General features: G+C 44.7%; 1 protein-coding gene across 1 annotated transcript in view; it reads left to right on the plus strand.

The window, feature by feature from the left end:
* LOC126355688 (mucin-17-like) overlaps nucleotides 1–16,376 on the plus strand; it is a 59,004-nt gene extending 42,628 nt beyond the window's left edge. The window contains exons 2-3 of the mRNA XM_050006054.1: nucleotides 9,035–11,131; nucleotides 15,897–16,376. Of these exons, the coding sequence (XP_049862011.1) occupies nucleotides 9,035–11,131; nucleotides 15,897–16,376 (2,577 nt within the window). The remainder of the gene's footprint in view (nucleotides 1–9,034; nucleotides 11,132–15,896) is intronic.
* The last annotated feature ends 490 nt before the right edge of the window (nucleotides 16,377–16,866 follow it).

Raw genomic sequence — 16,866 nt, forward strand, 5'->3', positions numbered from 1 at the left:
CCTACCAATTTTCAATATTGTAGCTCTATTATTTCGCGCCTCTGATTTTTCCGAAAAACGCGGATTCTGGAGTCAATTTTAGTTTTATGGTTTTGGAAACCAGCACCACTCATTAATGACTTCTTACCGCACCTTCTCACCAAATTTTGGCTTCCTAGCGTCATTATTTAGCGCCTCCTATTTTTCTTTCAAAACGTGAATTTTACGTAAGCTACTAATTTTATAACATTAAGATTTGTTACCTGAAACATTATTACATAGAACTATACTTTAACAAAGTTTTACACACAAATCTTAATTTTTACTTTTATGTTAAATGTGGTGCAATACTATATGCAGGCGCGTTACGATGACGTGACGCTACTAGCAGTGAACTAGGGTAAGTCCCGTGCACTCGCTCGCCTCTGTATCTTATACATGATACAGCGCTTCCTTTGCTTCAAGCTGGCCAGCAAACAGGTTATCCCACGTACTAAACATAGAGTCCCTGCAAAAATATCGGAATGACTTTGCAACGTTTTCCACGTTCTTCCGTAGAAAAGGTGTGATCAAGGGTTTCTTGATTACAATGGCCTCGTTTGCGAAGAGGCGTTAAACCATAATCGTCCTTATTAGAAAATATGTTGCAGACACATTTTCTTCTAGGTGGATATTCAGAACTTAGTCCTTGCATATCTGTATCTATAAATTGTTAGCCTGACGACATTAATGGCAACAAAAATACACTGCATATGGTTCACAAATCCAATTCACACAGTAACAGCAATTTGTATTCTTCAGACTGCTAAGAAAATTATTTCGTCTGTTACAAAACTCAGAAGGAAGATTAAAATGCAGATACGTACATGGTGATTACGACGTGGTATCCTACCAACGTATCTGATTTTTGCTATTATTATTCAGTCCTGAATTTTAGAACACAGAGTACCGTAACAGTTAAGGTCTGCATTTTTCATCCCTCTGTTCAGCTTGGACAAGAAGACCATCTTTAATCTGTTTGAAGGTTTTACTTATGCAGTCGTTACATCGGACAGGTAAACGGGTGCTAGGATGACAGGTAGCATCGCTTTTGTAGTGTGGTCTCATTAATATTCTTCTCAGAACTGCTTTTTGTGTCCTCTTTTAGATGATGAAGAAACGCGAAAAGTTGAAAATTGCTTGTCATAATGAATCTGTCGTTAGTGGTTACTAACATATCTAACGGAATATGTAGACCGGAATAAGTGGAGTTATGGCATAAAACTAAGGCTCTAATAGATTCGTAGCATAGCACACAAGAAACAGTTTATGACAGACGAATAGAGATTAGCTCATAATTTGCAATATAAAGATCCAGTGTCAGTGAGGGAGGATTGTAAACATAAACTGAACCAGCTCGAAATACGTTAGTCGCCCATACGGTACATAATCAGAAAGACAATGAAGACTGGTTCACCTTGAAGAACAGGGGAAAGTGTGTGCTACCCCTTAATGTTCCGCAATGAAAGAGTGGGAGATTGTGAGAAATGACGGGAGACGCTTATCAGGGTTTAGGTCTACATCCTTAGCGAAATGATACGAAAGTGGGATAGCTTTGCTTATCAACCGGTGTTTGACATTCCTGCACCCTACAGCGCGGACCACGCACGAGGCGTTGGAAATAAAAACAGAGAAGCGATATAGTGTTGGGTGCGGCTATTTAAGCTCTCAGAACATCAGAAGCAGCACAGCGCCGGAGTTATCCTCCAACAGACATGAGGACTCTGGTGAGTACCTGACAGAACTATGTGGCAAGTCTGGTACCTTGACAGTGTCACTGTTCCCTTCTAGAGTGGCAGCATTTCGAAGCCAGAGCCTTTTTTTTTTTTTTTTGGCGAGGATCTATGTCTTTAATCAATGCCTAAACAATATTTCAAGAATCTTTCTAAGAACAGTTTACGCGTCGGTTGAAAGCAAGAAGAGGTGCAATATTTTGGTAAATGTAGTAACCGGGAGATGGTACATACTCCAGTAATCTTTCCTTTTACGAGGCGCTGCAGTGTTTCTCTCACAACTTTAACGGCGAACATTTATATTTTTAAAGTATAATGGTATTATAATATTGAAGTATACTTTGAGATTGGAGCTGACGAAGCACAGGGAATTAGATTTCAGCGTTATCATTTTACCGAGGTCATTCGAAATGGACCTTCTAACACTTCCACTCGCCCAGCTGAAACTTTTCTCGTGTCCAAAATCATGGATAACGTGGTTGTTACTACCAAATTTCGTGTCCCGTACAGTTAATTGCAAATAAAGCTACAAGATCTGTATGGAGACTATTTTAGGTTCCTATGTGCATCGTTACAACAGCTGCTTTCTAGACGTAGGCATCCATTACGCAAAGATCTTCAAAGCAAATCATTCTTTGACAATACAGCATACTCTCTGTCTGCTCTCTCTCTCTCTCTCTCTCTCTCTCTCTATCTCTCTCTCTCTGCCTTCTCCGGCAGCGTTATTGCTCTAAAAACGGGAGCTGTGGTACAATCCTTTACGGGTTTTCTTGGTGTGTTACTGCTTGTCAGGTGTAGAGTAGCAAAGAGTAGAGTCGTAAAGTTGAACAAAGGTGGAGAATACTCGGAGCTAAGTTCAGTTTGGATTTAGGTGGGGATCAGGAACAAGAGAGGCGATTCTGCCTCTGAGACTTCTTATCGAAAAGCAATAATAGGAAATTACACCAACTTGTATTGTTCTTGTAGACTCGGAAAATGCATTTGATAATGTTATCTGACAAGAAATGTTCAGAGTACTGAAGAAAGCAGGTCTAAAATACGAAGACACGGTGGTGGCACACAAGGTCTGTAAGAATCAAGTGACGGTCTAGCAAATTTCATAAGGAGCAAGAAGTAAACATTAAAATAGGCGTAAGATGAGGCTGCGCTATATATGCTCTTGTATTCAGTTCTTATATCCAGGAAGCTAGAGAAAAAGTGACTGAGGTTGGGTCAAAACTATGGGACAGAAGATAGACATGCTGCGATAGATAATACTGCTGCGGCAACGGAGACGAAAGGTGATCTAGAGAAGGATTTCAGCAAATGGAAACGATTTTCTGGAATGCTACACTGTGAGAATAAACAAAAAGAAGAATAAAGTGACGGAAGGCAGTACTGAAAAAGATTATGTTCCTCGAGTGATGTGAATAGGACAAGAGAAGTGAGAAGTAATAGCGGTATTTACCTATTTGGGAACCAGACACACGAGGAATGGTAGAAGCCAGAAATGAATTATGAGCAGAATACAGCAGGCGAAAATTGCACAGTTATCAAACTCACCAGCACGAATATGTCTGGAAACAAGTAAAGGGATCATGAAAGCATTTGTTTGGAGTGTGGTCATATATGGGTAAGAGATCCGGACAGCGGAAACAGACACACGAGGAATGGTAGAAGGCAGAAATGAATTATGAGCAGAATACAGCAAGCGCAAATTGCAGAGTTATCACACTCACCAGCACGAATATGTCTGGAAACAAGTAAAGGGACCATGAAAGCATTTGTTTGGAGTGTGGTCATATATGGGTAAGAGATCCGGACAGCGGAAACAAGAGAGAAGACAGATAGACTTCCTGAGATTTAGTGTTACAGAAGGAAGTCCAGATATTATTCGTCACCATAGTTGTTCCCATGAAATCAAAATTCCCGCCTTGAAGAAAGGGCTACTCTCCTCCTTCTGCGTTCAAGTTCCTGAACTCGCATCATGATACTGAACCACCACAGTAGTATACTGACTCGTATTATACACTTTTAATTGATTGCGCATGTTTTCGTCACTACTCCTGTGTATTCACAATACTTCTTACCAACCAGACATCCACTCCCTGCCATAGAAATACCGTTGGACTTGAGTTATTAGCAGGATTCCTGGATGAATGAAATCTGAAACAGAGGTAGGGGATACTCCACTACATTGTTATGTAGTAATCTTTGAGATGTTTCCTTGCTTGTTGGTTAATGCTTGCAAATGAGCACCGTAAGCAGGAAATCGGGAAACACTGTCACTGATACTTTTACGTTTAAGATGGCGTTAAGTGATCAAACAGTTTCAGTTGACAGTATTTATTCCAAGCATTTACAGTTGCTTACGTGACTTATGTCGCGTATTTAGGGAAGATACTGGTTAAGGTACATAGCGTTAACTCTTTATTTAGTCATATGAAGTGGCGATAGAGAGTCGTCGAACGTTTATGGTGTTGATGTACACTGATCAGCAGGAGCATTGTGATCATTGAGCTACTATCGATATAAACCAATCCAGGCGATCGATAGCAGTGTCAACTGATAGGGATTGATCACTATACAGACAAATGCATAGTGCCCCTAGTATCAATCAACACACTGTGCACGTGTAGAATGGAGAAGGCGCGCGATATTTCTGAGTTTAATGGAGGGAAAATTCTGATGGCCCGGAAGCTCGGCATGAGTACTCCGGAGGGTGTTCAAGGAGTACTGTGGTACGTGGCTTCAACAAGTGGCGATACCAAGGAGAAACCACGTCCAGACGCTGTGGGGTTGGACGGCCACCCCGCATCACAGATGTCGGATGTCGTAGGCTAGGAAGACTGGTGAAATAGGACAGGCGGCGTACTGTGGCGGAACTAACATCAGACCCTAATGTTGGAGTACAAATATGTCTGAACACACAGTGCACTGAGCCCACTCCTAACGATTGGCCTCCGCTGCCGACGACCTATGCATGTGCAACACCACGATATCGGCGAAGACGACTGAAATGGCAACGTGACTGTCGGCATTGGACGTGGGCGCCCTGGCAGACAGTTGCATGGTCTGAGGAATCCCGACATCTACTTCATCATGTCAATGAGAGGGCGCGTATCTGTAGTATTCCAGGGGAACAACTCCTTGACACCTGTTCTGCAGGGCGGAGATAAGAAGGCGGCGGCCCGATTATGCTCTGGGGAACCCTGACGTGGGCATCCATGGGTCCAGTGAAGGTCGAGCAAGGCACCATTACGGCCACGGACTGTCGGACAATGGTTGCAGACCACCTAATCCCCTTCAAGACGATCATGTTTCCCGATGGCAGTGGTACTTTTCAACAAGATATCCGTTATGACACAACGGCAGGAACATGATGGAGTAGTATGAGAAATACAGCAGCAAGTTCTAAATGATCTGCTACCCCCTCCCCCCCCTCCCCCCCCCCCCCCCCCCCCGCTCCAGCTCTCCAGATATGAACCCGTTCGAATACGTCTGAGAAGTGACGAAAAGCAGATTACAGAGTACCTGACGACTCAACACAAAAGTTTTGTCTCAAGCACAGATAGTGTTGAGGATCAGTGGACAAAGTGCAAAACCATCGTACAGTATGCGTTAGATGAGTATGTGCCAAGCAAGATCGTAAGAGATGGAAAAGAGCCACTGTGGTACAACAACCGAGTTAGAAAACTGCTGCGGAAGCAAAGGGAACTTCACAGCAAACATAAACATAGCCAAAGCCTTGCAGACAAACAAAAAATACGCGAAGCGAAATGTAGTGTGAGGAGAGCTATGCGAGAGGCTTTCAATGAATTCGAAAGTAAAGTTCTATGTACTGACTTGGCAGAAAATCCTAAGAAATTTTGGTCCTATGTCAAAGCGGTAGGTGGATCAAAACAAAATGTCCAAACACACTGTGACCAAAATGGTACTGAAACAGAGGATGACAGACTAAAGGCCGAAATACTAAATGTCTTCTTCCAAAGCTGTTTCACAGAGGAAGACTGCAGTGTGCTTCCTTCTCTAGATTGTCGCAGAGTTGACAAAATGGTAGATATCGAAATAGACGACAGAGGGATAGAGAAACAATTAAAATCGCTCAAAAGATGAAAGGCCGCTGGTCCTGATGGGATACCAGTTCGATTTTTACACAGAGTACGCGAAGGAACTTGCCCCCCTTCTTGCAGCGGTGTACCGTAGGTCTCTAGTAGAGCGTAGCGTTCCAAAGGATTGGAAAAGGGCACAGGTCATCCCCGTTTTCAAGAAGGGACGTCGAACAGATGTGCAGAACTATAGACCTATATCTCTAACGTCGATCAGTTGTAGAATTTTGGAACACGTATTATGTTCGAGTATAATGACTTTTCTGGAGACTAGAAATCTACTCTGTAGGAATCAGCATGGGCTTCGAAAAAGACGGTCGTGTGAAACCCAGCTCGCGCTATTCGTCCACGAGACTCAGAGGGCCTTAGACACGGGTTCACAGGTAGATGCCGTGTTTCTTGACTTCCGCAAGGCGTTTGACACAGTTCCCCACAGTCGCTTAATGAACGAAGTAAGAGCATATGGACTATGAGACCAATTGTATGATTGGACTGAAGAGTTCCTAGATAACAGAACGCAGCATGTCATTCTCAATGCAGAGAAGTCTTCCGAAGTAAGAGTGATTTCAAGTGTGCCGCAGGGGAGTGTCATAGGACCGTTGCTATTCACAATATACATAAATGACCTGGTGGATGACATCGGAAGTTCACTGAGGCTTTTTGCAGATGATGCTGTGGTGTATCGAGAGGTTGCAACAATGGAAAATTGTACAGAAATGCAGGTGGATCTGCAGCGAATTGATTCATGGTGCACGGAATGGCAATTGAATCTCAATGTAGCGAAGTGTAATGTGATGCGAATACATAGAAAGATAGGTCCCTTATCATTTAGCTACAAAATAGCAGGTCAGCAACTGGAAGCAGTTAATTCCATAAATTATCTCGGAGTACGCATTAGGAGTGATTTAAAATGGAATGAACATATAAAGTTGATCGTCGGTAAAGCAGATGCCAGACTGAGATTCATTGGAAGAATCCTAAGGAAATGCAATCCGACAACAAAGGAAGTAGGTTAGACTACGCTTGTGCGCCCACTGCTTGAATACTGCTCAGCAGTGTGGGATCCGCACCAGATAGGGTTGATAGAAGAGATAGAGAAGATCCAACGGAGAGCAGCGCGCTTCCTTACAGGATCATTTAGTAATCGCGAAAGCGTTACGGAGATGATAGATAAACTCCAGTGGAAGACGCTTAGTAGCTCGGTACCGGCTTTTGTTAAAGTTTCGAGAACATACCTTCACCGAAGAATCAAGGAGTATATTGCTCCCTCCTACGTATATCTCGCGAAGAGACCATGAGGATAAAATCAGAGAGATTAGAGCCCACACAGAAGCATACCGACAATCCTTCGTTCCACGTACAATACGAGACTGGAATAGAAGGGAGAACCGATAGAGGTACTCAGGATACCCTCCGCCACACACTGTCAGGTGGATTGCGGAGTATGGATGTAGATGTAGATGTAGAACATGGAGTGAGAGCTTATCGCCTCCCTCCCTGTAATTTACGGGAATTAAGTGAATTGTGTGTGCAGGTGTTATATCATCTCCCTCCAGCGAGCAAAGCCTCATTACTTCCATGGCAGGACGCATCGCCGCTGTTAGCCGTGCCAAAGGTGGACATACTGGCTATTGGATAGGTAGTCATAATTTCTGTCGGATCAGTGTACTTCTTATTTCAGTCTGTGTACTTTAGACAAGTGGGTGAAATGGTTAGAGAAAGATGTTTGATACGAACAATGTAGTAACAAAACATCAAACTGGGTTAAACAATTACCTCTAAAAATGTAGCTAAGCCTGCGCGGAGAAATTGAAACCTTATGTGATCTTGCCTCCGTAGAAACATTATGCCTAAGCTGAAGCAAAGATTTTAAACGAGCTTGTAATGCTGTATTCGTTGGGGGCAATAGTGACACCGAAATACTTGACACCTAAAGTACTACATAAATCCTGCATATACGAAAAGTGCTGTCAGATTTGTTCTTTATTCATTTCGCAACTATGCCACTGAAGTGAAATGAAATTGAAATGAAATGTCGTGTGGCTAGGGCCTCCCGTCTGGTAGACCGGTCGCCTGGTGCAAGTCTATTGAGTTGACGCCATATGGCAACTTGCGTATCGATTTAAATGAGATGATGACGATGACAACGCAACACCCAGTGCATGAGCGGAGAAAATCTCCGACCCAAACGGGAATCGAACCTGGGCCCCTTAGCATGGCATCCCATCGTGCTGAGCATTCAACTCTCAATACGAACTGGTAATTATAGATATACAACTTAACGTTTGACTTAACCATGGCTGTCATTTCACTTTAAGATGAATGATAACTTTTTATTTATTTGTCAAATAGAGTTACCAGAAGAAAGAGGAATATCGATATCAGGCTTCGTTGAATTAAGAGTACACGTTGCCTACGCAGATAAAATGTAAATGTAAAATGAGACTTTTAAGCAACTGAAAGCACTCACAGCCATCAGAGGCATTTTTTTTTTTTTTTTTTTTTTTTTTTTTTTTTTTTTTTTTTTTTTGTCGTCAGTCTACTGACTGGTTTGATGCGGCCAGTCATGAATTCCTTTCCTGTGCTAACCTCTTCATCTCAGAGTAGCACTAGCAACCTACGTCCTCAATTATTTGCTTGACGTATTCCAATCTCTGTCTTCCTCTACAGTTTTTGCCCTCTACAGCTCCCTCTAGTATCATGGAAGTCATTCCCTCATGTCTTAGCAGATGTCCTATCATTCTGTCCCTTCTCCTTATCAGTGTTTTCCACATATTCCTTTCCTCTCCCATTCTGCGTAGAACCTCCTCATTCCTTACCTTATCAGGCTAAATAAAAATAGCTAAAATCACATGAAAAATGAGACAAACACTGCAAGGATTTTAAGAGGTGAACAACTCAAAGATAGAGGCACTAACAGCATGTTTTAAAGTTTTCAGATTCACTCTGTGTGTGTGTGTGTGTGTGTGTGTGTGTGTGTGTGTGTGTGTGTGTGTGTGTGTCTGTGTCTGTGTGTCTGTGTGTGTGTTTTGGATATACGTAAGCCAGATAATTGACCTTGGTTATGTTGTGATGCATTACGAATGTATCAAATGACATCAGATTTACGAATAGCTTCTTTTGATGACCGAAGCTTCACAGTCTAAGTTTGTTCAGCAGCTGCGTAAAATAAAACTATAAACTCTTTTGTTACAGGTGGCCCTGAGTGCAGTGCTAGCAGCTGCCATCGCCAGGCCAGGTGGCATGTCTGAAGTTGAGCCCTTACCATGCTCGACAAAGAAAGGAGCATCCGGCGCTGTCATCTTGAAAGACAGAATTGGAACCAACATGCAAGCTGAAGACGCCACGTCAGTTAGTAGTGAATCGGCCGAGGCTGAAACGGCCAGTTACGAAAGGACCAGCCTGTCTCCTTCCACTGAAATACCTCACACTCCCACAGTAACCAGCTTGAATGTAAATCGCAAGGTAGATCTTGCTTCTGGTAGCAAGATGCCGCAAACTGCTTCCATTATTTCGTCTCAAGTGTCGTCAGCTCCCACGAATGTTGCTAGTTATCATCATATTGATAGCTCCGAGATTCCCAAGTCGTCTGCTTCTGCCGAAAGACTTGACAGTTCCACAGAAGGCAAGTTGAAAGCGAGCAGTGAGCTAGCTCTCACTACTGGTGACCAAGTGCTCTCAGCCGGCTCCATTAGTCAGTCTCAAACGTCTCCAGCTCCTAAGAATGCCGCTATTCTTCAGCACACTGATAGCTCCGAAACTTCTAACTCATTCCCTTCCGCCGAAAAAGCTGACTGTTCCCCAGAGAGCATGTTGAAGACCGAATCTAAAGTAGATCTAGCTTCAGGTAGCAAAGTGCTTTTACCTGGCTCCATTAGTCTGTCTCAAACGACTTCAGCTCCTACGAATGCTGCTAGTGTTCAGGATATTGACAGGTCAGAGTTGTACAGCTCTCCTTCTGCCAAAAGTCATAGCAGTTCCACAGAAAGCAACTTGAATGCCAGTAGTAAGATAGCTCTCGCTGCTGGTGGCCAAGTACCCTCAGGCGGCTCAATTAGTCGGTCTCAAACGTCGTCAGTTCCTAAGAATCCCGCTAGTCTTCAGGATACTGATAGCTCCGAAGTTTCCATCTCGTTTCCTTCCGCCGAAAAAGCTGACTGTTCCACAGAGAGCATGTCGAACACCAACCACAAAGTAGGTCTCGCTTCTGGTGGCAAAGCGGCCTCAACTGGCTCCATTAGTCAGACTCAAACGTCGTCAGCTCCGAAGAGTCTTCAGGATATTGACAGCTCCGAGACATCCAACTCGTCTCCTTCGGCCGAAAGACCTGACAGCTCCTCAGGAAGCACGTTGAACGCCATTAGCAAGTTAGCTCTCGCTTCTGGTGTCCAAGCACCCTCAACAGCCTCCATTAGTCAGTATAAAATGTCGTCACTTCCTAAGAATGCTGGTAGTCTTCAGGATATCGACAGCTCGAAGACACTCAACGTGGTTCCTTGTGCCGAAAGTCTTTGCAGTTCCTCTGAAAGCGTGTTAGACGACAACAGTTCGGTGAATCTCTCTTCTGCTCGTAAAATTCCCTCACCTGACTCTGTTAGACCCTCTGCGAGACCTCCGTCCCCTAATATTGCAGAGAGGGTCCCATATTTTGAAACCTCCCGTGTCTCTGAACCTGTTCAAAGGCTGAGCGATGACTTACCTGCCAGCAATACATTTCAGAATCTTCCTGTCAGTAACTTGCGTGCCACTTCTTCTGTTAACTCCCAAGCAAGCGTTTCTGAAAGGCTGGACAATGTTGCTAGTGTAGATACCTCTGCGACATTTCAACCTGCCAACAAGCCAAAAACTGATTCAGCTGCTAGCTCCTCCTTTGGGGATCTTCCTGCCAGCAATATTCCAGCGAGACTCTCTGCTGACTGCCAAGAAGAGATTTCTCCTACCAGTGATCCTCGTTATCCCATCAGTAGCCTTGCACCTGCGTCTACTGGGCTCGGATTGTACAATACCGTCAACAATTGGCTTTGTACCAGGCCTTTCTACAGCCCTCCAGCCAGCAGTGGCAGTGGTAGCCTTCCGTTTACAATGACATACTCAACTCACAATTCTAACAAGGGCAAGTTTGGTCTTTCCATAAGCACCCCGTTTACTGGTCTTCCTGTAGATAGTTTCTCACCTGACATTTTGGCTCACTTCAGCAACGTTATAGACACTGCTCACTGTGTATCTCTCGCCGACGGGCTGGCCAACTTCACTCCGACTCTGCGACAGCTGTCACTCGATGAATGTAATAAGGTGAGATATTAGTTTTAGGTTTGAACAAATAAAAGGTTTTCCTGTTGAACGAGCTTTCACAGTTGTCCGTCTGTGGAAAAACTCAAGGTTTATCCAAATGGAAGTATCCTCGTGTACCATAGCCAAGAGGACTGCACATTACTAGAAGACATTCAAGATACTGTGCGTAGGAAAGGCTCGCTGACAGAGGTCTAAATCAGTGAAGAAAATTAAGGCCTCAGTAGCCCGTTGTATATAAGTAAATCATTGTCACACAATAGCGTTCACACCTTACTCATCAACAAGCAATCACATTCTGCAATGCCGGCCGGGGTGACCAAGGGGTTCTAGGCGCTACAGTTTGGAACCGCGTGACCGCAACGGTCGCAGGTTCGAATCCTGCCTCGGGCATGGATGTTGGTGATGTCCTTAGGTTAGTTAGGTTTACGTAGTTCTCAGTTCTAGGGGACTGATGACTTAAGCAGTTAAGTCCCATTGTGCTCAGAGCCATTTGAACCATTTGAACGTTTTGCAATACTTTCTAGGGATCGTCTTAGTAGTGTAAGATGTCGATGCAATCAAAACCTACGAAGAAAACTTTCGAATGGTATAGTAGATAACATTTCTTTTTCTGGGTATCATCGCCAATTGTATTTGTTATACGTTTCTCTGGATTTATTTTAACTTTCAGCTGTTAAATGGGAGTTCCAGAGCCGTATTCCTCAGTGCTAGATAAAGCACTCTGTAACCACTGAGAAAAATAATTCACTTACTTTGACATTAGAAACACTAACATTTTCATTAACTTTAAGATTCTCAAGTGCTTATTGGAGATGGAGGTACCAGAAAGAAGACCAATTGGGCGGCATAAAAAGAGATGGACAGGCCAGGTTAAGGAAGATCTCAATAGGAGAGGAGTAACATGGCATGAAGTGGAGAGGGAAAAGCTATACCAGGACCGAAACTAATGGCTGCATATCGCTCACCAAGTTCTTACTCGAGTCGCTGGAAGGAAATCCTGAAGATGATGATGATGATGAGGTGCTTATTAATTTTAGGGAATCGCCTTCCTCAACTACACAACGCGACTCGGATTGTCTCAAAACTGATTGGTCCAAACTGAGCTCTGTCTTTGGTCAACAGTACTGTTTCATGATTTACATGTACATATTATAAATGTCGGACGAAAATTCTTTATACGTGTGTTAGTACTTTAGTGTTAGGTAATGAACTTGATTTTCATCTTTAAGGGCTTACTTCCAGGAAATGTAGGTGGATGTTATAGAGCATTTCACGTACTTGTAGTGAAGCAAAGCTCTTAATCCAAGGAAACATCATACTGATGAAACACTGAAGAAACGTTTAAAAGGTAAAGTACACTCCGGAAACGTTACTGCCCATGACTGGAAAAATACGAGGCAACAGGCCCGTATAAAGATATTCAGTGGTAGAAAACGCGCCTTTAAACATCAAAAAGCCAAACACTTCGATTAGAGACCACTTGTAAGCAAATGAGAGTGTCCAGGGCTTAACGTGCTGCCCTGTTGTCGGGTGTCAGTGGATCTGCTCAAGGAACCAGCCCCTGATTCACTTGGTGAGATTTTTTATGTTAATATCAGACAGTCAAACACAACGGCTGGATGAGGAGCAGGAGAAAGAAACTGACAATTAAAACGGACCCGGCAACTTTTTGCGTTATGGAAAACACGTCACACTAAATCAGGATGCTCGGACCGTAATATACGAACGCTCATCTAGAATGAAAGGGACTTACCTCGACTTAACTTCAACCATAACTATGATTGAAATAAAAACGGATGAAAAAATCAGAGATTGGCTGGACGTCTAGAACGTTCTTCGTTGGATTCCTAGAGATAAGAGGAGACGAAGGTGTTGATTAAGGATGGTGAGTAGGTGACATTAGCTAATATGGGGGAAAGGTAGAGAAACGTGTAGTTGACGAGCATGGAGCGTGGAGGTCTGGAGGAGGCAGTGTGTAACAGTGGATGTTGAGTGCCTGACTAATCCCTCTGGACAGGTTTCCACATAGTTTAATTCAGAACAGTAGCTTCTCTCATTAAGCTATTGCGTTAAACACTTAGACGAATAATTGATAGTAGCCGATCTCGGGGACGATCAGTTCAGTTGCCGTACAAATATAGGTGAACGCTGAGACAAACTGGCCTGACGACCTGTCTTAGAATAGAGATTAAAGAAAAGGCAATCTACGTCAGTAGTACTTCTGTACTTAGAAACAGCTTTGGACAATATCGACTGGAAAACAACCTTTCAAATTCTGAAGGTAGCGGGGGTAAAATTCAGGGAACAAAGAGTTATTAACCAATTGTACAGAAACTGGACTGGCTCTATGAGTGTCGAAGAGCATCAAGTAGAAGTTGGAAAGGGCGTGAGGCAGAATCGTTCTGTGCAGAAACGTTCTGTGCAGTGAGCAACTAGCACGAGAAATCAAGGATAAATTTCGAAGGGAAATTCACGGACCATAAGTTCGAGTCATTGCCAATGATATTGTAATTCTGTGACAGGCAGCTAAAGCCTTGTAAGAGCAGCAAACGCAGTGTGTGTAATGGCTTGAAATGTTATCAGGTGAACATAAACGAAAGTGAAACAAGAGTAGTTACGTTTGGTGTTTAACACTAGCGAATAATGGCTTAAATGGCTCTGAGAACTACGGGACTTAACTACTGTGGTCATCATTCCCCTAGCACTTAGAACTACTTAAACCTAACTAAGGACATCACACACATCCATACCCGAGGCAGGATTCGAACCTGCGACCGTAGCAGTCGCACGGTTGCGGACTGCGCGCCTAGAACCGCTAGACCACCGCGGCCAGCTAGCAAATAATGTCCCATATCTCTGTGCTAGTCTGCTTATCATATCTTTATTTCTTCGTCTGTCGTGTGATGCTTTGCTGCAATTTGTCTACTACGTGATCCTACAGATTTATGTTAAGTTCATCGCTAACTTAAACTCTGTTAAACCTCATTGCTTTCTTTGATTTAATTGAATAGTTTATGACCAAATAAATAATGAAATTAAGTGTGGCTGTGATACAGTTATCTTTCTGAGACTCTGAGACACCAGCAGCTCTCACGGTCAATTATTCAAAAACGGTCCTAATCGCATTTATTACACTCCTGGAAATGGAAAAAAGAACACATTGACACCGGTGTGTCAGACCCACCATACTTGCTCTGGACACTGCGAGAGGGCTGTACAAGCCATGATCACACGCACGGCACAGCGGACACACCAGGAACCGCGGTGTTGGCGGTCGAATGGCGCTAGCTGCGCAGCATTTGTGCACCGCCGCGTCAGTGTCAGCCAGTTTGCCGTGGCATACGGAGCTCCATCGCAGTCTTTAACACTGGTAGCATGCCGCGACAGCGTGGACGTGAACCGTATGTGCAGTTGACGGACTTTGAGCGAGGGCGTATAGTGGGCATGCAGGAGGCCGGGTGGACGTACCGCCGAATTGCTCAACACGTGGGGCGTGAGGTCTCCACAGTACATCGATGTTGTCGCCAGTGGTCGGCGGAAGGTGCACGTGCCCGTCGACCTGGGACCGGACCGCAGCGACGCACGGATGCACGCCAAGACCGTAGGATCCTACGCAGTGCCGTAGGGGACCGCACCGCAACTTCCCAGCAAATTAGGGACACTGTTGCTCCTGGGGTATCGGCGAGGACCATTCGCAACCGTCTCCATGAAGCTGGGCTACGGTCCCGCACACCGTTAGGCCGTCTTCCGTTCACGCCCCAACATCGTGCAGCCCGCCTCCAGTGGTATCGCGACAGGCGTGAATGGAGGGACGAATGGAGACGTGTCGTCTTCAGCGATGAGAGTCGCTTCTGCCTTGGTGCCAATGATGGTCGTATGCGTGTTTGGCGCCGTGCAGGTGAGCGCCACAGTCAGGACTGCATACGACCGAGGCACACAGGGCCAACACCCGGCATCATGGTGTGGGGAGCGATCTCCTACACTGGCCGTACACCTCTGGTGATCGTCGAGGGGACACTGAATAGTGCACGGTACATCCAAACCGTCATCGAACCCATCGTTCTACCATTCCTAGACCGGCAAGGGAACTTGCTGTTCCAACAGGACAATGCACGTCCGCATGTATCCCGTGCCACCCAACGTGCTCTAGAAGGTGTAAGTCAACTACCTTGGCCAGCAACATCTCCGGATCTGTCCCCCATTGAGCATGTTTGGGACTGGATGAAGCGTCGTCTCACGCGGTCTGCACGTCCAGCACGAACGCTGGTCCAACTGAGGCGCCAGATGGAAATGGCATGGCAAGCCGTTCCACAGGACTACATCCAGCATCTCTACGATCGTCTCCATGGGAGAATAGCAGCCTGCATTGCTGCGAAAGGTGGATATACACTGTACTAGTGCCGACATTGTGCATGCTCTGTTGTCTGTGGCTATGTGCCTGTGGTTCTGTCGTGTGATCATGTGATGTATCTGACCCCAGGAATGTGTCAATAAAGTTTCCCCTTCCTGGGACAATGAATTCACGGTGTTCTTATTTCAATTTCCAGGAGGGTATTATTATACCGCCAACCGGTTTCAACCCGACGTAGGAGTCATCTTCTGGGCGTTTACCCCATTGGTCGACTGCTGGTGGTGTCACTCCTGTCTACATAACGGCAGGAAACTAAAAACAATAAATGCGATTAAGACTGGTTTTGGATAATTGATTAATCACACTAATCGCTGTTTGATCTCCACAACCACGTTGTCCAAAAAGCTGTCGCAGGTCATACCATTCTTGACGGCCTCGGATCGGGCAGACGCTGCCCACATCCCCGGCACTCCAGTGTGTGCAGTTGTCGGTCCATTTGCTGTTGAGGCAGTTACCGGCACTTCCGCCGCCACAAGCAGCCAGTCACCAAACACCGTCGTCTTTGGTGGCGTTCCTGTCCGCGTGTTGGCGCCACCAACTACACAGCCTAAGAGCCAGTATCCAGGCTCCATCAACTTTGATGGCATTCCTGTATCTACCGCTGTCCAACGGGCAGCAGTACCAGTGAATCCTGCTTACAACATCTTCAACTTTGGTGGCGTCCCTGTTCATACTGTAGGCCAATCCGCAGCTGTGCCACTGAGTGTGACATCAAACACCGTCAACTTCTATGGTCAGACTGCTGGCCCTGTTGTATTATCAGTCAACCAGGCGCCATCACGTTCTCTGATGTCCCTGCTCGCGTACCAGGTGCTGCGTGCTGTTAGCTCGTGATTCCGATCAATTATTGACAGATCCATTCACGAGGAAGCATAGAAAATCTGTTAAGCAGTTTCCACACCTGCAGTTGCTTCTGAAATAGATGGGTGCAGAAATATGAAACGTTAAACGACTAAAGACGACGATCTCTAAATTGATTGTGTGAAGAAATTAACCCAATCCTGTACTCGATTTTGTTACTGACTTGAAGAAAAATACATTTTTCAGTGTAGTTTGATTTGTTTTTCCTTACTTGTTCCTTATCTTATAGTCTAATTTGGTTGCAAGCACTTTACGAACTACTCACAAATTAAGGCATGAATACTGCAAGAAACACAACAGCAAATATAATCAGTCAACATACACAGTAGAATAGACAAGAAGGTAGATATTAAGAACAAGGAATCAGAAAGTATAGTACACAAGGTTGTAGTTTACATTGCCAAAGACAACACAAGCAGAGGCGATTCGTGCCAGCTGTCTGAAATTACGCAGAAGAAAAAGA

This window comes from Schistocerca gregaria, chromosome 3, assembly GCF_023897955.1.
Source record: "Schistocerca gregaria isolate iqSchGreg1 chromosome 3, iqSchGreg1.2, whole genome shotgun sequence".
NCBI classification, from domain to species: Eukaryota; Metazoa; Arthropoda; class Insecta; order Orthoptera; family Acrididae; genus Schistocerca; species Schistocerca gregaria.